General features: G+C 41.8%; 1 protein-coding gene across 1 annotated transcript in view; it reads left to right on the top strand.

Moving 5' to 3' along the window:
* Positions 1–15408, top strand: part of HADHA (hydroxyacyl-CoA dehydrogenase trifunctional multienzyme complex subunit alpha) — a 57540-nt gene that overhangs the window by 23596 nt on the left and 18536 nt on the right. The window contains exons 8-11 of the mRNA XM_007971249.3: positions 8607–8729; positions 9219–9337; positions 11164–11220; positions 13929–14038. Coding sequence (XP_007969440.1) covers positions 8607–8729; positions 9219–9337; positions 11164–11220; positions 13929–14038 — 409 coding nt within the window. The remainder of the gene's footprint in view (positions 1–8606; positions 8730–9218; positions 9338–11163; positions 11221–13928; positions 14039–15408) is intronic.

Below are 15408 nucleotides of genomic sequence, written 5' to 3'. Positions count from 1 at the left end.
AGTCCTTGACTGCAGCTCCCTCAGATGACACCGCAACGCACTGACTGTGTACCAGGTCTGGTGTGGAAAGAGTGATATTTCTACTCCCCTTTTCATATTCCCTTTGCCCTCAGGAAGTACCTCAGTTTGTCCTAGTTCTTTGCCTGGTGGGGTGACCTTCATTCCTAAAATGTCTTCTAGGCCACTAGCAGTCCTGTGCGAATTGGGTTGTGATTTTCTACTGACTAATTAGAGGTAATGTTAGTACTAAGGGACACCCTAAGAGATCTGCCACATTTGAGACATACTCTTCCTTACCTCTGTTGTGTAGTAGCAACCTAATTTCCCCTTGGTAATCAGGATTAATCACCCCAGCCAGTACAGTACCTGCCCTCTGCTGCCTGTTGATTTCGAGGCATGAGGAGCCCAAAGTGGCCAGATGGCAGTTTTAACTTCCAGTTCAGTAGAATCATTGTTGTGTCTCCTGGTGGAAGCATTCCTCCCTTTGGAACCAAGCCTTCTAGACAGGCAGAGCCCAAAGTTGCAGGGACAAGAAGCAGAAATTTTGCTGGTAGATTAGATCACTAGGGGTAATAGTGAACAGGGTAATTTCTGTTTGCTCTCCTTGATTTCTGGACTCACGAATCCTGGCTGTGGGAAAAATAGCACCCTATGCTGGAAGCTGACTTAAAACATTTGCGCATCATGGAGGACATTGACTCTGCAAAATACTGCCACTTAGCTGGCACTGTGATGGAGTCTTCAGTAGTCCATCCTACCATTCTGTCGAGCCAGCTGCTTCCCAATGATGCAGTAAGATCAGTGTTTTGTGAGCATGGCCCATTGCTGCACTTCACTTACTGAGAAGTTAGTTTCTTGATAAGAATCAGTGCTTTGTGGGATACCATAATGGTGGATAAGGCACTCTGTAAGTCCACAAGTGGTAGTTTTGGCAAAAGCATTGCGTGCCAGGAAGGCAAATTGATATTCACAGTAAATGTTCCAGTAGGAACCAAAGCACTGCCCTTTCCATGACAGAAGCAGTGCAAAGTAATCGACCTGCCACAAGGTGGCTCCCTAATCACCCTGGAGACTCTCCATATGAGGGATTCAGTGTAGGTTTCTGCTACTGGCTGATTGGGCACTCAACAGTGGCTGTAGCCAGATGGGCCTTGGTAAATGAAAGTCCACATTGCCTAAGCCCATGCATAACCTCCACACTCGCCATCATGGCCACTGTTCATAAAGCAGTGACAAGAGTGACTGGGGAAAGATGCTGACTGGTATCCATAGAACGAGTCATCCCATCCAATTTGTCATTGAAATCCTCGACTGAGGTCACTCTTTGATGAGCATTTAATGGGACACAGTGTTTTCACATTATTTGCCTGTTCAGAGAGGTTTGTCCACTGACCTACTCCCCAGGTGTCCTTGTATATTAGTTTGCTAGGGCTGCCATAACAAATACCAGACTGAGTGGCTTAAACAACAGAAACTTAACATGTTTTCTCGCATTTCTGGAAACTGGAAGTCTAAGATCAGGTGTTAGCAGGTTTGGGTTCTTCTGAGGCATCTCTCTTTGGCTTGCAGATGGCACTGCTTTCTTACTCTGTCTGCATATCCCTGGCATCTCTTTTGTGTGTCCAAATTTTTTCTTCTTATAAGGACACCAGTCAGATTGGATTAGGGCACACCCTAATGGCCTCATTTTAACTTAATCACTTCTTTAAAGGCCCTATCCCCAATTATAGTCACATTCTGAGATACTGGAGGTTAGGACTTCAACATTTGAATGGGGTGGGGGGGAAACAATTCAGCCCATAACACCTTGCCAACAGTTTTTCATCTGTGTCCCCCTAAGTTCCTGACCATCCAGGCAAACCATTGGCCACAGCCTATGAATCAGAATAGACCCTTAGTTCAGGCCATTTTTCTTTCTAAACAAAATGAACAACCAGGTGCACTGCCAGAAGTGTTGCCCACTGGGAGGCTTTCCCTTCACCACTGTCCTTAAGGGGTGTCCCAGAAGGGACTGTAGTGTTACAGCTGTGCACTTCCAGGTGGAACCTGCATATCACACAGAAGTATCTACAAACCAGGCCCGAGTTTTTCTTTGCCAATCAACTGGCCATAGAGAACTCCCCATGAGGCCATAGGTGCAGGCTGGGAGAGACAAAGAACAGGGCCGTGGAGTATTTTGGCTACTTCCTCATGCAGCTTGTGCCTTTAGTGTCTGTTTAAGCCCAGTCTTACATATACCACTGCCATTTGATAATGGAGTGCTACCATGTACACCCCACCTTATGGCTTAGTAGGTTAGACAACATCTGTTTCATGATCGGCAGCTCAGGTCACCTGGTAACTTGATGCCCCATGGTTAAGCTTTGAGTCTCTACGAAATCCCACTAACAAGCCAAACACTGTTTGCCAAAAGGAGAGTAGTCACAGAGGATGGTAGGGCTTTTTCTAAAATCCTAAGGGTCTGTGTTGTGATTCACCTAATAGAGATCTATTAAAGACTCCAGACAGCATCTCTGTCTGCTGCCGACACTTCAGGCACCATTGGGTTTGAATCACATGGCCCAAATGGCAGAACTGCTTCTCTTGTTCTGGGTCCCACTTAAACTAGCAGCTGTTTTAGTTACTCAGTAAATGGGCTGGAGTAGCAACCTAAATGAGCAATATGTTGTCTCCAAAGTCTGAAGCAGCGCCCAGGTGTTCTGCGTGTCTTTTTGTGGTAGGAGGGGCCAGGTACAACACTTACCCTTTACAATAGAAGGGATGTCTTTGTATGCCCTAGACCACTGGATCCCCACAAATTTCACTAACATGGGAGGCCCTGAATTTTGGAGGGATTTATTTCCCACCTTCTGGTGTTACCCCCAGCATGTCTAGAGTAGTTAATACTTCCTGCTCACCAGATCCATTCAGCATAATATCACAGTGTAATGAACCAGCATGATATCTTGTGGAAGGACAAGGTAATCAGGCTCTTTGTGGACTAAATTATGGATATATGGTTGAAAACAATACACCCACCCCTAAGGTAAGACATTGAAGGTATATTGCTGAAAGCAAACTGCTTCAGATAACTAACAGATAACCAAGAAAAAAAAGCTTCTGTCAGATCAGTCACTGCATACCAGGTCCAAGGATGTATGTTAATTTGTTCAAGCAATAAAACGACATCTGGAACACCAGTTACAATTGCAGTTGCCACCTGATTAAATTTATAGTAATCCACTGTCATTCCATAAGATCCATCTGTTTTCTGCACTGTCCAGAGTAGGCAAGTTGAATGGGAATGAAGTAGGAATCACCACCCCTACCTCTTTTAGTCCTTGATGGTGACACTAATCTCTGCAGTCCCTCCAGGATTGTGGTGTTGCTTTGGTTTACTGTTTTCTAGGTAGTGGCAGTTTTAGTGGCTTTCACTTGGCCTTTCCCACCATAGGAGCCCTTACTCTACAAGTCAGAGAATACAGTGATATTACTCATTGCTGAGTATGTCTGTTCCAATTGTACATTCTGAAACTGGGAAAATAACCACAGGATGGGCTCAGGGACCTGCTAGGCCCACTGAGACAGACTGAGCTAAAACTCCATTGATCACTTGACTTCATAAGCCCCTACTCTTGACTACTGGACCACAGCGATGTTTGGGTCCCCTGGAATTAGTGTTAGTTCAGAAGCCATTGTCTGGTAATCCCCAAAAAATCATTGTTTCCCCTTCTGCAAGGCAAATAGCTATAGGTCCCTTTGGGGAAGGGTAGGAGAAAGATAAATAGGAAAGTCTCCTCAAGAGGACACAGCTTCCCTTTCATAACGGAGATTCTGGATCTGTAAAGTAGCTCATTTCTGGGAATTGAGTCTGGGGCCATGACTCTCTTCAAGTGATTCAAGTTATACTTCTGTTGACCAGACCTAGAATTCTTCTGCTTATATAGATCAAGTGAGAGTTTAGTAGACTGCCCATCTATTTCTTTTCTGGGGATGCCATGATCGACTACCCAATGCCATAGGTCTCTGCAAGTCTGACTATTCTGATTACTGCTTTGGCCCCACTATTTATTACGGTAACCATGTCCACCTTGATTTGGCATGGTGCTGCTACTTGGCCCCTGCCACCCCGGGATTCCTTTATCCCCATTGCATTTAGGGATCCCAGTTGATGGTAGCAGTTCCCACCGTAATTTCTGACCTCCAGAGAAAAGCAACCACAGAGCAGAGATGCTGGGCCTCACCTCACAAATTGATTTCTCACAGTGGGGGTGAAGGGTGCACCCTCTGACCCTTCCAGGGTGACCTGTCAGTTCTTTGTTCCTTTTTTCTTCCTCCTGCTTTCTTTTGGATTAATAATTTTTTATTGGCCGGGCACAGTGGCTCACGCCTGTAATCCCAGCACTTTGGGAGGCCGAGGTGGGCAGATGACAAGGTCAGGAGATGGAGACCGTCCTGGCTAACATGGTGAAAATTAGCTTGGCATGGTGGCATGCATCTGTAATCCCACCTACTTGGGAGGGTGAGGCAAGAGAATCACTAGAACCTGGGAGGTGGAGGTTGCAGTGAGCTAAGATCACACCACTGCACTCCAGCCTGGGCAACAGAGCGAGACTCCATCTCAAAAAAAAAAAGATTTTTTATCTTCATTACTGGCCTTTTACTTTGCTTTTCCCTTTTAATGGTTGCTCTGGGGTTTTACAGTATACTTTTTTAACCTATCACAGTCTATTTTCTTTCTTTTTTTTTTTTTTTTTTTTTTTTTTGAGACGGAGTCTCACTCTGTCACCCAGGCTGGAGTGCAGTGGTGCGATCTTGGCTCACTGCAATCTCTGCCTCCCAGGTTCAACCAATTCTCTTGCCTTAGCCTCCTGAGTAGCTGGGATTACGGTGCACACCACCACGCCCAGCTAATTTTTGTATATTAGTAGAGATGGAGTTTCACTGTTTTGGCCAGGCTGGTCTCAAACTCCTGACTTCAGGTGATCTGCCTGCCTCGGCCTCCCGAAGTGTTAAGATTACAGGTGTGAGCCACTGCACCTGGCCTGTTTTCAACTGATAATATTTTCATGTGGTGTCAAAACCTTAAAAGAGTATGCATTTATTTTGTATACTCCCCATTTTTGCTATTGTTGTTATACATTTTACTTCTACATACATTATAAATTCTTCTATATATTGGTATATTTGTTTTAGATAATTATCTCTTAAGGAGAATAAAAAATTAGAAAAGATCTTTTCTATAGTTGCCCACATAGTTACCATTTTTAGTGCTTTTTATCCTTTGTATAGGTAGATCCAGATTCCCATCTGATTTGGTTTTCTTCCAACCTGAAGAACTTCCTTTAGAGTTTTCTGTAGTGTAGGTCTGTTCTTACCTTTTGATTTGTCTGACAAAGTCTGTTTCCCTCTTCATTTTTAAATATATTTTTCCTAGATTGCTAATGTATGTTTCTTTCTTTTTTTTTTTTTTTTTTTTTTTTGAGACAGAGTCTCACCCTGTTGCCCAGGCTGGAGTTCAGTGGCACAATCTCGGCTCACTGAAACTTCTGCCTCCCGGGTTCAAATGATTCTCCTATCTCAGCTTCCTGAGTAGCTGGGATTACAGGCACCCACTACCACACCCAGTTAATTTTTGTACTTTTAATAGAGTTTCTCCATGTTGGCCAGGCTGGTCTTGAACTCCTGACCTCAAGTGATCTGCCCACCGCGGCCTCCCAAAGTGCTGGGATTACATGAGCCACCACACCTGGCCAGCTAATGTTTTTCTTTTGGTACTTTGTAAATGTCTCCATTCTGTGTGGCTTGCATAATTTCTGATGAAAAGTCTGTTGTCACTTTTATCTTGGCACTTTTTTGTTTGTTTCTTTCTTTTTGAGACAGGGTCTTGCTCTGTTGCCCAGGTTAAAGTGCAGTGGTATGATCATAACTCACTGAAGCCCCAAACTTCTGGGCTCAAGCAATCTTTCCACGTCAGCCTCTCGAGTAGCTGGGACTACAGTCATGCACCACCATGCCCAGCTAATTAAAAAAAAAATTTATTTTTGTAGAGACAAGGTCTTACCGTGTTGCCCAGGCTGATCTCAAACCGCTGGGCTCACGTGATCCTCCTGCCTCAGCCTCCCAAAGCACTGAAATTACAGGCATGAGCCACTGTGCCCAGCTGTCATTCTTTTCTTTATACTTCTGTATGTGATGTGCCTTTCCCTTCCTCTTGTCTGCTTTCAGATTTTCCCTTTATGAGTGGTTTTAGCAATTTGATTATGATGTGCCTTGGTTTGTTGGGTTTTTTTTGTTTTAAGTTTATTATGTCTGGGATTCATTAAACATCTTGGACATATGGGCTTATAGTTTTCATAAAAATTGGAGACTTCTTTGGCTACTATTTCTTCAGATATTTTTCTGTCTCCCTCCCCTTTTTGGAGATTCCAATTTCACATTGTTAGATCATTTGATATTGCCCAAAAATGAAGCTCTGGGTTGTTTGTTTTAGGTCTTCTTTCATTCTGGTTATTTCTACTGCCATGTATTCAAGTTTCCTGATGTTTCCCTCTTCAGTGTATCCCTGTTAATCCAATCCCATGTGATTCACTTTTTTTTTTCAGACGGGGTCTTGCCGAGTCTGGTCCTTGAGCTACTGGGCTTAAGTGATCCTCTTGCCTCAGTCTCCCAAGTAGCTGGGGTTGACTCACTTTTATATCTTCAGTTTCTCCTCATTATCGCCTGTTTTCCTCTACCTTCTGTAATATACGGCATGAATTTACACTAGCCTTTTTGAACATCGTGTCTGCTCATTCTATCATTCTTTTCATTTCTGGATCTGTGTCTATTTGTTGATCTGTCTCCTGGCTATGGGTCATTCTTTCCTTGCTTCATTTCATACCTTTTATGGTGGTTCTTTCCTCAGCTGCAGATAGTTTCCCCTCATGCACATGCAGAACAATACTCGACCAGAGTTTCAAGGACCCCTCTTTAGAGCGCTGGAGCTCTTCTGTTGTACAGCAGCTGATCTCCAGCATGTCACGTCAGATTCCAGCTGCCCTGTCCTCCCTCAGGATTATGACTGTGTTAGGACTTTTATGGACACTGAACTTTTGTCACTCCAAAGTTTTGGGCTTAGTTATTATTCCTCCTTCCCCACACATGTTCAAAATAGGTCAAATGGGCCAGGCTCGGTGGCTCACACCTGTAATCCTAGCACTTTGGGAGGCCGAGGCAGGCAGATCATTTGAGGTCAGGAGTTCAAGACCAGCCTGGCCAACATGGTGAAACCCTATCTCTACTAAAAATAGAAAATTTAGCTGGACGTGGTGGCACGCACCTGTAATCCCAGCTACTCGAGAGGCTGAGGCAGGAGAATCACTTGAAACTGGGAGGCAGAGGTTGCAGTGAGCCGAGATCACACTGCTGCACTCCAGCCTGGGTTACAGAGCAAGACTCCATCTCAAAAAAAAAAAAAAAATAGGGCAAGTGTCTTAAGAGAGAGATCGGTTGTACGTCTGCTGTGGGTTCCCTCAGTTGGGTTTTGTTTCCTAAGTGCCACAGTACTGCACAAGATTGCCATTTTGACCCCAGCCACATCCTCCAATGTGGCTCTTACAGACTTTTGATTGAGAGCGTAGTAGGTGTCTGTGGTGTCTGTTTTCACAGCACTATAAATTGTGTTCTTTAGATTTTTTTAAAATAAGGGTGTGGGGTCTCACTATGTTGCCTAGGCTGGTTTTGAACTCCTGATCTCAAGCAATCCTCCTATGTCAGTCTTCCAAAGTGCTGGGATTATAGGCATGAGCCACTGCACCTGTTCTTCAGATTTTTTGAGCCTAGCTCTGTAACCTCTTGCCCCAAGCAGGTTCAAAATCTGGTAGAGGCCTTGTGTGAAAAATCAGTTGCATATTGGTTTCAGGCCCCCTTCTCCATGGAAGTACCTTATCTATTAAACATAATGATACTATGAGAGATTTCACTCAACCTCTCTGAGCTAGCCCCTTCCTCCTTGTGTACTGTCTTAGACCTTCACAAATGTTCCTGGGGGAAAACTGGCTTTGCACTTGGTTTCTTCTAACTTCTAATCTGTTGTACATGACCACCAAAAACTCTGATGGTTTCACGTTCCTTCTGCTTGGGTCAAGTCCAGTCTTCAGTCTAAGCCCAAAAGCATTACATATCCCTGAAAAGAAAATGATCAGCAATCATCAGTTCAGCTAAGACAGGCTCTTGCTCTCTAGAATTTTAGTTCATATGGTCCTTGTTACTTCCATAGTTCCCCAGTGTCTTTACAAATGATTTCATGATTTGTTCTTTTTTCTTCCCAGTTTTGCATCAAGAATGCAGGTTGCAGTAGACATAATACATTCCTTTTGTGTGTGTGACATACTACATTCTACTCAGAAGTGGAAGCCAAATGAAATAGTTTAAGACCATGTTTTCTACCTAGAGCATATCATTGCTCCTCTATTCATTGTAATTTCCCTTCTTTGAGTTCATGGTTTATGACTTTGCCACCTACCAGTCTCCAGTCTGAAATGGAATGCGTGCTAGAGCCTTTGGCTTTGGCAAGCCTGGGTTTTTCACTACCTGGGACTGGTCTAGGCCTGATTTGCATTCCAGTGTTGCATTCATTTTTGTAGGACCAGGACTAAAACCTCCAGAGGAACGGACAATGGAATACCTAGAAGAGGTTGCAATTACTTTTGCCAAAGGACTAGCTGATAAGAAGATTTCTCCAAAGAGAAACAAGGGATTGGTGGAAAGTGAGTATCATTGTTAAAGAACAAAGGCAAAGCTTCTTTCCTGGAAATTTAATTTTATTTGCTATAGATTCAAAATGAGGAAGTAGTAAATGCATTATTTACTCAAAGCATAAAGTCAGCCTTAGGAGGCGTAACAACTCCTCAACTTTACGCTAGCCAGTTAAAGCCAATTTTAAAAACCTTTTTTTTTTCCTTATGATGACCCTTGAGTCACAGAAAACTTTTCATTTTAGAAAATGTTAAGCACGAACACAAAAAGACTAGATAATAGTGTTATAAACACTCATGTACCCAAGGCCCAGCTTTAACATTCATCAATTAGCATGTTTAAGGTAATGCATAGGCTGAAATTTATATTGTGTGTATCAGCATAAAGAGCAGTTCTTGCAGATAGCTAGAATTACTTCATTTCTACAGAGTTTAGAGGATAAACTAACAAGGGAATCTAGGCTCTTTATAATAAATATCTAAAAGCATTTTATTTTACAGAATTGACAGCGTATGCCATGACTATTCCATTTGTCAGGCAACAGGTTTACAAAAAAGTGGAAGAAAAAGTGCGAAAGCAGACTAAAGGCCTATATCCTGCACCTCTGAAAATAATTGATGTGAGTCTTACCCAATATTCCCAGTTTTCTCATATTTCCTTCCTTTCTATAGATCACTCCTCCTTATTGCCATTCTGGACCATGTATGTTCAGTACTAGATTTCTTAATTCTGCTATTAAAGTAGAATTAATCCTTACCAAAAATAAGGGAAGGGCATAGCAAGTTGTAAGGACTCATATAAAGTGATGTATTTGGGGAAAATCAATGCTGGACTTACTCATTGGTTGATGCATTTAAATCTATCAGTAACAAACCAGCAAATCAGGAAAGGAACCTAAGTTATATCAGTATAACAAGGCCATTAGAGTGTCAGGCACTAACCAAAAAGTGATTGAAACAAAATTGATGGCTCTATTCTATTCTTGGTCAACATCATTGTCAGTACCAAAAATCCCTCAAGGACTTCTTCATTGTAATTATAAAAAAGATGTAATGATGTAGAGAAGCACTGCAAAAGATCAATGAGGATAATTAAAATGATCATAGGGTTCAAGAAATCTCTTAACAGTAGACTTTAAAACTTAGAACTTTTCAGTTGGGAAAGTCAAAGGTTAAGAGAGCATATAACCAAAGACTTCACAATTGGTGAATGGGTCAGTCAACAAGTATATTTTGAGCAGAAGGCACCAAAGCACATAAAATATGAAACATGCCCCCACCTGCCTGCATCTCACAGGCTGGACTGGGGATCTTAGACACGTATATGTGTTAAGGCAGATAGCCTTGTAAGAGATATAAGGCAGTGTAAGATTAATGCCAAATAATTGGGACAGAGGCGGCAGCAATTACCATGAGACAAAGAGATCAGTAAGTGCCTCATGGGATCTGACCTGAACCCTGAAAGCTGGGTGGAGGATAGGTGAAGGGAAAGTCTTGCCAAGGAGGGAGGGCATTTAGAGCAAAGTTATGGAAGCTGGAAAACAGGCTCTTCAAGGAACATTAGTGAGACCAGTGTTTGTGGGAGATAATGAGATGTTAGTCTGAAGAAAAGCAGATTGAAGCTAGATATTAAAAGGCTGGTAATAATGAATTGAGAAATTTTACCTTTGTCTGATAAAGATTATAGAGAGCCATTTGCATGGTAGTGGGTAAAAATGGTTTCGAAGGAGAGACAAAGTATAGCAGTGGATTAGCAAACTGTCTTAGTAATTCAGGCTTGAACTTTGAATAAGGCCCTGTGATATAATAGTAAAGTAAAAATATGAAAGCAGCAACAGGCTTGCCAAAGAGAGGTTATGAGTTAGGTTCAGATATATTGAGTTCAGATATTATGGGAAATTCAAGCAACAGCAGTTTAGACAGAGAAGTCAGAGTTAGAGATGTCAATTTGCTTATTTTTAAAAATTTGTCATTCCCGTAAATTATGATAGTGAGTAAGTACAGGGTCATTTTTTTCATCTTTTATACTTGCCGTTGTACTTAGGATAGTACTTATCCCAAATGTTACACTGAATTTTGTAGAGTTCATGATTAATGTGATAAACTAGGTCATGTATCTGAGGGAGTAAGCATAGAGAGCTAAAAGGGCTGAAAGTGGAAGTTCAGGATCTGCCTACATTTGAAGATCAGGAGAGAAGCCAGAAGAGTAATTCAAGCTTTGTCTTTCCTTCTCCTTCCGTGTTATGCTAGATTTAGCAGTAGCCTCAAAGATGGAGAATTAAGTCAATCGAGGGCAGCCGGATCCTCAGTCCTCTTCTCTTTCTCATTCTAGTCTAGACTTTTGACTTACTCTTTGAGGACTAGCAACACTGGCAATTTTATTTAGCATTATTGTACATCTCGCCAATCTATTCCAACACTGAGCAAGTGCTTTATATGTTTTTAGGTGGTAAAGACTGGAATTGAGCAAGGGAGTGATGCTGGTTATCTCTCTGAATCTCAGGTAAACTTATTTCCTTTCAATGTTTTATTAGTTAAAGGAAAACTAAAGATCCAATCTTCTGTATAAAGCTGAAAAAGGAAAAAAATACCCAAAGCCTAGTAAGAATTTTTTTCTTCCAGTGCTTATCATCTCTTATGATTAATCTCAGTGAGCAAGTGGATGCTAAGAATACCCTAATGGGTCCAGGCATGGTGGTTTACCCCTGTAATCCCAACACTCTGGGAGGCCGAGGTGGGCAGATCGCTTGAGCTTGAGTTCAAGATCAGCATGGGCAACATGGCCAAACCCCATCTTTACAAAAACTACAAAAATCAGCCAGGCATGGTGGCATGCGCCTGTAATCCCAGCTACTTGGAGGGCTGAGGCAGGAGAATTGGTTTGAGTCCAGGAGGTTAAGGCTGCAGTGAGCTAAGTAAGATCGCACCACTGCATTCCAGCCTTGGTGACAAAGTGAGACCCTGTCTCCAAAAAAAAAAAAAAAGAAAGAAAAAAAAAGAAAAAACCCTTTGGTCTGCAGAGGTTTGAACTTACCCTCAGTAATAAGGTTGTCACTACAAAGGGCAAGAACATACTTACAATCCTTTCAAAACAAGTCACTTGGGTGTTTTTTGTTCTGCACTTGGGCAGGTTTTATTGAGACAAAATGAATACAAAGATAGAAAAATATTTTTCTTATATGTTAGGGCCTAGAGATGATGAAACTGAATTTTTTGGTAAATTGGAAAATGAAAGGAAGTATCTTGTACCCACTAAAAGGCGAAGACAGAAGAGATGTATGTACCAGCTTTACCAATGTACTTTTCTAGCAACTTGGTGATGTTGCAGATTTAAGTGGTTTGTGTTTGTTTTTAAGTTTTAAACGATCATTGAAGAATGGTTGCTCTTTTATAAAGTTGAATATCTCTTATCCAAAATGTTTGGGACTAAAAACATTTCAGATTTCAGATTTTTTCAGATAGTGGAATATTTGCATATATATGATGGAGAGATCTTGGGAATGAGATCAGAGTCTAAACATGAAATTAATTTCATATACACATTATATACCACATAGCCTGATGGTAATATTGTACATTATTTTTAATAATTTTTTACATAAAACAGTTTTGACTGCAGCTCATAACATGTATAATATCTTGCCCATGACATCATGTTGGCACTCAAAAAGTTTTGGATTTTGGAGCATTTTGGATTTTGGATTTTCAGATTAACGATGCTCAACCTGTAAAAGGACCAAAAAAAAAAAAAATATCTGAAGAGCCCAGGACAGGTACCAGAAAAACACTTCTGGTACTAGATGTTTTGTTGGGCATTTCTGATTTTTTAAAAAATATAACCAAGTGCACATAAACATACGTACAGAACAATTGAGGAATAAGTTTCACGAATCAGTAACTGTCTTCACTGTGTACATTGTGCTCGGTATCCTCTGTGTATTCCTCTTTTTATGTATATAATGCTTATTGCCACTCACTCAATTTCTGACCATTGATAAATCTTTTGCCCACGTTTGAAAATCACTGGTTTATTAGATAAAATGTCCTGTATCAAGATGAGTAAAGCATTGATTGTGTTATCATTTTACGTTCTATTGGGTCATGAAAGCAACTTTATTAGAGGAATTCTTTTGAAATGCTCTTTGTAACCATGTAATCTTACCAGTATATCCTAGTGATATTAATAATAGCTAACCTTGAGACCCTGGTCATTTTACTGGTGTTCTCATTTAATCCCCTAGAACAATACTGTAAAATGGGTATTGTTTTTCCCATTTTTAAGGATGAAGAAAGCTTCACAATGGGGCAGTGGCAGAGACAGGATCTGTCAAATCCTAAATGTTATGGCTTTAACCACCACGTTGAGACTTTTTCTCCATAAATTAGGCTACTTTTTAAAGTGGTAAATCCCACGTGGGCAGCCTGCTACAGTAGAAAAAGAACTGGAGTTCGAGGCTGGGCGCGGTGGCTCACGCCTGTAATCCTAGCACTTTGGGAGGCCAAGGCGGGTGGATCACGAGGTCAGGAGATCAAGACCATCCTGGCTAACACGGTGAAACCCCGTCTCTACTAAAAATACAAAAAATTAGCCGGGCGTGGTGGCGGGCACCTTAGTCCCAGCTACTCGGGAGGCTGAGGCAGGAGAATGGTGTGAACCTGGGAGGTGGAGGTTGTAGTGAGCGGAGATCGCGCCACTGCCCTCCAACCTGGGTGACAGTGCGAGACTCCATCTCAAATTTAAAAAAACAATAGAACTGGAGTTCGGAATCATACTATCTTGGTTCAAGTTCCATTTCTGCCACTTTGAGGCTATATGGCTTTGAGCAAAGTCGCTCCATTTCTTTGGACCTCCTCTTCCCAATCTGTAAAATGAGAGGGTTGGTTTGAGATGATTGTGGAGGCTCATTTTGGCCCTGAGACTCTAGTTTTATGAAAAGGGTTACCACACCTCTGGTGTAAAGAAGCTGAGAGCTTAGTTATATCCAAAACTTTCTTCAATACAGTAGTCGGAAAGTGCTCCAGATGAGACAAATAAAGACACATCAGTGAGAGACAGACTTCTGCAGCACTGAACCCCCAACCTCCCCCACATCCCCAGGAACTCAGGCTTCACATGCATTACTTCTGCTCTTCAGAGGAACCTGAACTGAAGGAATCCATATAACCTAGACTGTGAAGTTCTACCTTTTCTCATTCCCTTTTACTTTTCAGAAATTTGGAGAGCTTGTAATGACCAAAGAATCAAAGGCCTTGATGGGACTCTACCATGGTCAGGTCCTGTGCAAGAAGAATAAATTTGGAGCTCCACAGAAGGATGTTAAGTAAGTTAAACTCTACCCAGGAAGCCCTTGTGAATTTTATTGTGTGCAAAGCTCACAGAGTTTTTGAAGATCTACAGAGCTAGATCTATATCTTAATTCAGTCTTGCCCTCAACCTCTTCTTTCCTGAGCACATTTGAGCCCTTACGTCTACTAAAAACTTTTTGGCTTTCAAAGTTCTGCCTGTTCTGAGTTTTTTCCAAACCCCTCTGGTCATTCCTATAGAGGCTTTCTTGTCACGTATCGATGTCGCCTAGAAATCTGGTTTAGGTCTCCCTTCCCAAACCACACACTTCCTCTGCACTGTTCAGTGGTCGTCTCTCTCCCTGTGATTTGAGATGCCATCTCTGGGAACTCACACTTCTTCCTCATTAAAAAACATAAAACCTCATTGTAACTGTTAAAATCTTGTCCTTCTTTTAGCTTACAACCTAAGTATTGGAAAGTCTGTTTGCCTCTTTCATGTGTATTGCCATAAGCCAGCCTTTTTCCATATTATGCTGCCTAATAGCTCTTCAGAGTCTATGTTTAATGACGCCCCTAAACTTACCTTGTAGCTCTGTGGTTCTCAGCGTGGACAATTTTGCCCCCCAGGGGGCATTTGACAATGCCTGGGAACATTTTTGGTTGTCACAACTAGGGAGAGAGGGATGCTACTGGCATCTGTGAGTGGAGGCCAGGGATGCTGCTAACCATCCTATAATACACAGATAGTACCTGCCATAAAGAAATACCCAGTTTGAAATGTCAGTAGTGCTGAGGTTGAGCTGTTCTAGCTGAACTGCTGTGGGGGATTTCAGAGAAGCAGCTAATGATACTACCTTCTCCATCCTCTCACCTTTAATGAGATTACAAATATAAAATACAAAATAAAATGGATAAGAAGTCTGGATGAAACAGGTAAGATTCTAACCAAGAGGGCTGATTTCCAGTTACAATCTGAAATACAACCTTAACTGCTTCTCTCAGACATTTAGTGACTGCTATCAATCCCATCTGAAGAGCCAATTGCACTTGTTCCACCTAACATTGATAGTACCTTGCATTTGATGAGCGGGGTAAATTACTTCCATGTTGCAGGAGAAAAATTACAGCCACTTAAACCTGTATCTCTTTACACATTCTACAAAAATCAGACAGATTAATAAGGAAAACAAAGCCACCCATTCCCTGTGCACAGCATAAATAGAAGGCAGAGAAGCATCCTACAAAATTACAAAACCTAGACACACCGACTTCTACCCCTCCCCACCACATCCCTCCATGTACACAAAGAATGCTGTCAATTAAAGAAACTGCACTTTGCAGCAGAAGAGGGTACTCTTAAATTAAGAAACCTAGTGTCTTAATTTATTATTAACTCCAGACTCCT

This window comes from Chlorocebus sabaeus, chromosome 14, assembly GCF_047675955.1.
Source record: "Chlorocebus sabaeus isolate Y175 chromosome 14, mChlSab1.0.hap1, whole genome shotgun sequence".
NCBI lineage: Eukaryota > Metazoa > Chordata > Mammalia > Primates > Cercopithecidae > Chlorocebus > Chlorocebus sabaeus.
The sequence above is the reverse complement of the archived record's forward strand: the minus strand, read 5'-3'. Positions and strand labels throughout refer to the sequence as shown.